This window comes from Adiantum capillus-veneris, chromosome 3 (assembly GCF_014529385.1).
Source record: "Adiantum capillus-veneris isolate H3 chromosome 3, ASM1452938v2, whole genome shotgun sequence".
Lineage (NCBI taxonomy): Eukaryota > Viridiplantae > Streptophyta > Polypodiopsida > Polypodiales > Pteridaceae > Adiantum > Adiantum capillus-veneris.
In genome coordinates, this window is record NC_140933.1 from 173,008,745 (window position 1) to 173,016,087 (window position 7,343).

The 7,343-nt window shown below is 42.7% G+C and overlaps 1 protein-coding gene across 3 annotated transcripts; it reads left to right on the forward strand.

Annotated features, from left to right (window-relative positions):
* Window positions 1–3,553: 3,553 nt before the first annotated feature.
* On the forward strand, window positions 3,554–6,133 carry LOC147462198 (uncharacterized). Of its 3 annotated transcripts, none has more exons than XM_086509605.1 (2): window positions 3,554–4,130; window positions 5,191–6,133. In XM_086509605.1, the coding sequence occupies exons 1-2, from the start codon at window positions 3,619–3,621 to the stop codon at window positions 5,237–5,239; spliced, it is 561 nt and encodes a 186-aa protein (XP_086365731.1). In that variant the 5' UTR covers window positions 3,554–3,618; the 3' UTR covers window positions 5,240–6,133. The 3 variants fall into 3 exon arrangements, with proteins under 3 accessions (XP_086365731.1, XP_086365733.1, XP_086365732.1); XM_086509607.1 differs by lacking the exon at window positions 5,191–6,133 and adding an exon at window positions 4,856–5,107 and having other exon boundaries at window positions 3,555–4,130; XM_086509606.1 differs by lacking the exon at window positions 5,191–6,133 and adding an exon at window positions 4,681–4,837 and having other exon boundaries at window positions 3,555–4,130.
* Window positions 6,134–7,343: the final 1,210 nt, after the last annotated feature.

Here is a 7,343-nt window from a genome sequence, read left to right on the forward strand (position 1 = left end):
AAATGAACAAAGTTTTTGTCTTATAAGACTCTCTTTTTCTTTATTGTGCACAAATGTTAAGAAGTATGCATGCTTAGGATCAAGTTTGCGGAGACGACGTCTTCCAAACACCAAGTAGATCTTGTCACTCTACTATGGAAGATTGATAGGACTAATGCGTAGACATGCTTGTGGCAACTTAGGCTCTCAAGTGCCAAATGGATTAGTCATCCATTCTGGAACGATGTTGTAGGGTAAAATAGGGATCCTCTACCCACTAGAAAAAGGACTAATGACTAGGCTTTATCTTCTCTACCCCATAGTCGAGGATGACTATGATTTCAAGAGAGAGGTAATGTCATGATAAGTAATATTTAATTCTCCTAAATGATTTTCTCATGTTAAATTGATCATTTAATATGGGAAAGTACCAGGGGAGAAAAAGCTAGAATATTGGTTAGGCTGCTGGCAGACCGGTCACAGTAGGGATCCAAAGGAGGGAAAATAGGGATCCAAAGGGGGGGCCATCTGCAAAAGAGAAATGTGCATCAATGGGCTTCAAAGACCCTAAGGTTCATCCCATTAAGACTTCCAAAATGCGAAGGTTCCAAACTTCAAAGATTATGTCCAATGGTCAAGCTTAGGGTAAATTGGATGCTTTTGGGAAGACTCAAAAGTCTTCCCACATCCCTATCCTTGAGGGGGCAAGCCCTTTTAGTAGGGGATGAGAGAGAAACACACACACAATCTTGCAAGCTCCCTTTACACAAAGGGCATAGTGGACACATGTCAGCTCCCTAGCCCAGTTGCCCCCAAGGTGCATTCAAATCCTATTGGATGGCCATAAAGGTGGACCAATGAGAATTAGGCTAGAGTAAATTTAGTTTAATTCATTTAAAAACACTTGATAAAAGAACCAATAGAAATTAAGCTCTCTAGAAGACTATGGGACAGTCTCCCAAGGGGTCCAATGAGCATTCAGCAACCCAATGGCTTGCCTGATTCCTATTGGCCAGAAGACTAAGGGGTCCAATGAGAGTTTAATTGCATTATTAAAATACCTAATGCTCTAACAAAAGGGGAAAGGGGGACACATGTCACAAGGCTATCACTTATGCTTCTGACTTGTCATTGGCTAAGCTTTGCAGGGTCCACTAGGATGCCAACATGTGCAATTAGCAAGAGGGGTCGACCAAGAGAGAGAGGGGGCTAATTTTTGCAAGGCATTTTCACTTACACACACACACAAGCTCATGTGTGGAGTAAAGAAGACTATCTCCTTTTCAAGCTTTAATGGAAAGCTCATCATCTACTCCAAGCTTGTGAGAAGGGAGGCCTACACCAACAACTCTTGGCTTTGTGATGTAAATCCAACCAAGAGCCAAGCTCCAGTGCATGCTCATCTCCTCTACCATGCTAATTACTAAGCTATGATAAGCTACTATGAGTGATTATGTGAGGAGACATACTTCTTTCTCGTAAGAATACTCCTTCCTCTCGATCTACTCTTATACCCCGCTAGCTCACCATCTTCGAAGGTGTGTGAGGTCTTGGGTCTGAGACCATGAGGGAATTGATGTTGTGTTTTATAAGTGTGAGATTGGTGCTTGAAGCTTCCATCTTCATTCAACCAGCAAGTTATTGAAGGAACACAAAGTATTGTATTGTAAAATGTCTCCCTTGATGGGGGAAACCTATAATACAAAGCCTTTTGGAGCGGGGACCGGCTCCATGTAAATCCGGTCCTCAACTGTTGTCAATAGTTTAATTTCTCTCTCTCTTTTTGAAGTATTGTTCATGCCTATCTAACTAGGTGTTATGCTTTTGTTGCTCTCTCCATCCAAGCACTCTTGCTATGCTCATTAGGAATCTATTCTAATGAAATGCTCACTATGTCTATGTTATTTTCCGCTACACATAAGTTACTAGTAGACCATTAAATGTTACAATAACCTTGGTTTTACCAAGGTTGACAGACAAACCACTATCGTGGGCAAACCTATGCAAAGCATCCAAGTGGTCCCTCTGGAGTGTGTACATGCCCCACTATTGACCTGTATAATTCCATGATCCGCCAAATCAGTTTTGTGGGTACTCCCATCTCCTATAGTATGCGCATCAATCTAGTTATGGGCACTGTGTCAAATGCTTTGTGAAAGTCCACAAAGCTACAATAGATTAGTGTCCCATGTGATCTGCCTCCTCAATAATGGCTCTGAGTGTCAGAATGTGGTCAAGAGTAGAAAAACCTCTCCTGAACCTTGCCTGCCTTGCTACACGTATACCTCCCTCTTTGTCCATCTACTTAGTTGCTGCTCAAGAATGGATGTGTACAATCATGCCAATGTGTATCCAATCATGTTAGTGAGACAATTCCCAAGCTCCATAGGGTCTCCTAACTTGAAGATAGGTACAATAGTAGATAAACTCCAAGTATCAAGCAGGCCCTCACACATGGCACGGTTGAACATCACTGTTAGACGCTCTGCAAGTAGAATCCCTGACATGTATAAAATGCTCAGCCACTAAGCCACCATGATCACATGCTCTCCCAGTCGCCTACCTAGACTTTGATATATAATAAAATAAATACCTAAAAGCCAAAATAAATAATGGGATCACATTGGGCAGTTCACTTGAGACGCCACTCTAACAGTGTGGAGGAAGCACTGCCATGGCAACATATGAGAGATGATGGGGGAACTATTGTTGTTTGGCCTCTGATGTTGAAGATGTTACCTGAGGAAAATGCAGCAGAGATAGATATTGATGGTGCAACATTCAGTAGAGGTGAGGGGATTAACACCATAGGCAAAGGGGTTATGGACTATGTTCTGAGGTCTAGGGTTAGGACTAGCAGGAATGAGGGGGACCCTAAAGAGGAAGAGGACGACCCATCAAGTCAGGTTAATTGGGCTCGAGGGTGTGTGCAAGTCAATGATGGCGACACGATATTTGGAGTATGTATTGTGCATGTATCTCCCTCTAGCTCATGCTCTTTCACTTTGTATCTCCCTACGTGCCTTCTAGATATATGAATGTTGCCTACATAGTGACTTGTAGAGAAAAGTACCTAAACCATCATTCCGTTATAACGGGTAAGCCTCGTGACTAAATGACATGGGGTTTTAAATGACCCCCCACCCATGGGATCGACGGTGCACGATTGAGGGCTGCGATCTCGAGGAGATCAAACGATGACCAAGAATCGGGCAGCGGGTGCGGGGTCAGGGATTCGAACTCGGATGGGCGGTGTGGCAGTCCGATGGGCTAACCAAGCGTGCATATGCATTTCGTTGAAAAGTGTGTGTGTTCACATTTATTTATGCTTGTTTGAGTTTACACACTGAATGTCCGAGTTTACTTTTTGAAAAATCTGACGACGTACGGTGTCTCTGCTTTTGTGCGTGCACTTCTTCTCCATGGATCCCATGGCTAGGGGGTCATTTAAGACCCCGCGTTCTTTAGTCTTGAGGGTCACTAACCTAAGAGACCAATCACCTTTGTTTGGGGTCCGGACCAAAAAATTAAAATTCTTATAAAGGGTACTTAACACTCAGTCAGTGGGATATTCAACACCAAAGCACTAAAGCCCGTAAGTCTGTAAGATATTTGGTTACGAGGGTTCTGACTGCGGAGATGGATCCTCTGGGGTTTCTTGGTTCCACGGACCCGCGAGCGCCCTTCATACTGCAGAATGGGCTCAATAGCATCAGAGGCTTACATGGGCTTAACCCCTTGGCCACCATCAGCGGTATCGGCACAGAGCTTCCTCGGGACGTGCGTGGGCGTGGCAGGCTAGCCCGTGAAGAGGCCCTCTTGGAGGCCAAAGTTGTGCAGATCATCATCGCAGGCGACCCGCAAACATTGAAGCCCAATTCTGGCCGCTCTGTTGCCGTCGGTGACCACCATATCTGTGTTGCTTTCCACGATGACCTGAATTCTGGATACCGCGTCTGGGAGTGGCATGGCCACATCCTCATGTACGATGATGAGAATGGCTATGTCCCAGAGTATGTGTATGGGAACTTCTTCCAGCCTTTGCCCAAGAACAGCAATGGGCTTTCAAATGTTGTGAATGGCATTGGGCTCTCTGGTGCAATCATGAGCAATGAGAAGGAAGAATCCGTCGTTCACCGGACTGGAACAAAGTAAGTGGCATCTTGATTCAGCTATATTGGGTCAAAATGAGATATGTTTGCTGTCTGTAGACAGACCCTCATCGCTTCTCATGTAAAAGATGTTGTCTGCTTGGTAGCTGCGGTGGTGTGTGTTTGTGTACGTCGTGATGCAGACAACCACTCCCAAGTATCACGCTTGGAGGTGGTTTTGCCCATGAAAACCCACAATCCTGTAAATTCCTTTAGGGATGATGTATTAGACAATGTCCTTGAAGCAAGTCTGGGCTGTTATACTTAAAAGAAATCCTCTTCCAAATTTTTGCTCTTCTGGACAGACAGCATACATAGGGCCAGTGTTTATCGGTTGAATTTACTCTTACTTGTACATTTTTTTATGTTAAAAACATCCATTTCTCTGAGCTGAATGTGTGTGTGTGTGTGTGTGTGTGTGTGTGTATTTCAATGAGCTTGTTAGGGCCGAAATGCAATCACACAAATGTTTTCCCATTGTTTTTAGTCATGTCGTTCCTAACACATGCACGTGCTGGGAAACTACGTTCAATTTGTGTTTGTGTTGCAGGAAATGCTGCCCCTAGCTGCTGGAAACGTGCTTCTGCGTTTCTGGCTGGGGCATGCGTTCCTAACTGTTTGGAACGTCACAGCATGAAGACTTCCACGCTGCTCTAAAAAAAAAAGGCACGCTAGCATTTATTAATATATCTTGGCCCATCTAAATTAGCCCTTGCTTGCTGCAGAGGTATTTGAACCAAGCACCCCTCCATTAAAAAGAAGCCCTCTTATCCAGAATCTGAACCTGAAAACCAAAGAGGGAAAAACCATTTACACAGAGCAGATTATTTTCTCTGCACAGCATAGAACCACGGAACTCTACAGAATTCTCCTCTCGGCATAATCACATGTGAGGAAAGCTTTTGTGTGTACGTGTTGATGCGAGAGGAAGACTTTATGGTCTATCTTTGAATTTTTGTGTGGTTGGCTACTCTCAAGTGGGTGTACCTGTCGATTCGTGGTCCTAGTTGCCGTTTCATTTTCTTAAATGCATGTCAACGTTTCATGTTCATAAATGCAGGTCGACGTTTCCAGTTTTGAAACGTTTCGCGCAACACAGCTTTGGGTAGATGTATGCTGATGGCTTGTCACCGTTGCTATTTTGCGGCCTATCTGTTTCCATGGGGCCTCTATGCTTATAGTTGAACACAATGGTTGCTGGTTTTCTTTTTCTCTTGCTAGATTCTACAAAGAATTCTCTTGCGATCTTGTCTTGTACTGGCAGTCCTTCGTTGCTCACTTTCCGATATGTTATCTCAATAGCAGTGGCGCAAAGTGTATCGAAGGCGCTTTTTCATGTGCTTAATGGGTGGGGTTGCAGTTGTCAAGCTCTTGAAAGTGTGTAGATTTTATGGTGTATGACTATTTGTCTATGCACCATTTGGTTGGGTGGAGAAGCACTCTTTCCTTGTCATCTTTGCGGATCCGTTGACAGAGTGTTAGGAAGGCAAGCAGCAGGCCGAATCATCTGGCTTGTCTCAGAAAATTGGTATCATCTATCCCAAACAAGAGTTGTGGTTTGTTTTAGCAGTAATTACAGGCTCCGGAATATTGCAGATGTATGTAAAAGGTTTTTGACAAACCAGTTTGGTAATTCTGCACCCTTTGTAACAACATAGTATACTTACCGAAAAGGAATTGCACCATTGATCATGCAACTGAAAGGTGTGATTCATGAAACCCGTGGCACAAGCTCCCTTGCTGTAGGTGTCCCTGGTTCCATGACAACTATATAGGTCTTTAAACTATCTACCTTTTATACACAGCTGCAAAGCGTCAGGCTTACGTCTCTGGGATGATTGGATGCGTGTGACCCATTATTTCTATGTCCACAGCAGGCCGGTCAAGCTCCAGAATTCCTCTGTCGCAGTAGTTGGAATGAGAAGGTGAGGCGGCAGTTCTTGTAAAATTGAAGCCTTAAGGACCAATGGAATTTGAGCTCTTAAATGAAATTTTTGGATCATTTCTGATTTGGGTACAAAGTCAGAATTGGTTTGGTCTGTTGTGCTTCAGGATGGATGAAATGTTGATGTCGAATTATGTATGCATACGCATTTGAATATTGTCTTTATATGGGCCTTCAGATTAAAAGTATGTGCTAGAATTTCCTTGTTGAACTTTTAGCTCCTGTTCACATGTTTCTTTAATGTTTTTATCTCCTAAAAGAAAGCATGCTCATTTTTAAGCTCGCAAGGGTTTCCCATAATTGGTGTGACAGACAAAGGGATGGTTTCAAAACGCATCTAATTGTGAGTGAATTGTGCAGTTGGATGTGACTCGGATTTTGATGGTTTGAGGGTGTCGGGTTATCTAATTGTGAGTGATTGTGCATCAGTTGGGAGGGATTGTGTAGTTGGATGGGTATTCACTAGTGGATTAGGGTGTAGAGGCAATTGTGCGTGTTCCGGATGTGTTTCCCATTTCCCCTTTCCAATGTCAGGGGTCATCACGGTGTAACCTTTCTTGTCTCAGATTTCTTAATAGACATTGCTCTTCTTGCAATAGAAATGGTCACGCTACAGAAGATTGTTGGGCAAAAGAATATGATTGTATTGTGAATATGTGCCATATTTTTCTTGGGCACCTCCACGTCTTGACCAAAGGCGGTCTAAAGGGAATGTAACTAATGGGGGCCTTGTAAACTACCCTAGACATTTAAAACCCAAATTGTGCTTGTTTTATCTCGATAGTAAGGAAACACTTTCTTGGTTATAACTATATTATAATCCTTGTAGCAATCTGTGAAGGTCCTTATATCTATTCTGTTTTTATTATTATTAAAAGGTATTTCTAATTCAAAGTTTCTCTCAACAACAACAAAAACGATGTGTTAATCTATAGCACATAGCAACGGGCAATGACGAAGCACGTAGATTTGCAATTGGGAAGGACGGATACAACATTGAGAGAGAGAGAGAGAGAGAGAGAGAGAGAGAGAGCAAGGACCTTTTAAAGAGAAGAAAACATTAAAGAAGAAGAAAAACACCTCTTTATATGGACACAAAAGACCTTTTAACTTTCCACTTTTATTTGTCTTTTCATTTCCTAAACTTGCCTTTCACTTATACGTTTCATATGTTTTGAAAGATTTTATAATTTTTTCTTAGATTGGGGAGACCTAATCAATTGACTGAAATTTATCTATTAGGAAAAGTTAGGACCTTATCTCTAATA

What these genes read in the sequence shown, in the direction of transcription:
- LOC147462198 (XM_086509605.1), top strand. Translation starts at nt 3,619, where the DNA reads ATGGATCCTCTGGGGTTTCTTGGTTCCACGGACCCGCGAGCGCCCTTC. An exon ending in GTTCACCGGACTGGAACAAA is followed by an intron (nt 4,131 to 5,190) that starts GTAAGTGGCATC and finishes TCATAAATGCAG; the next exon opens with GTCGACGTTTCCAGTTTTGA.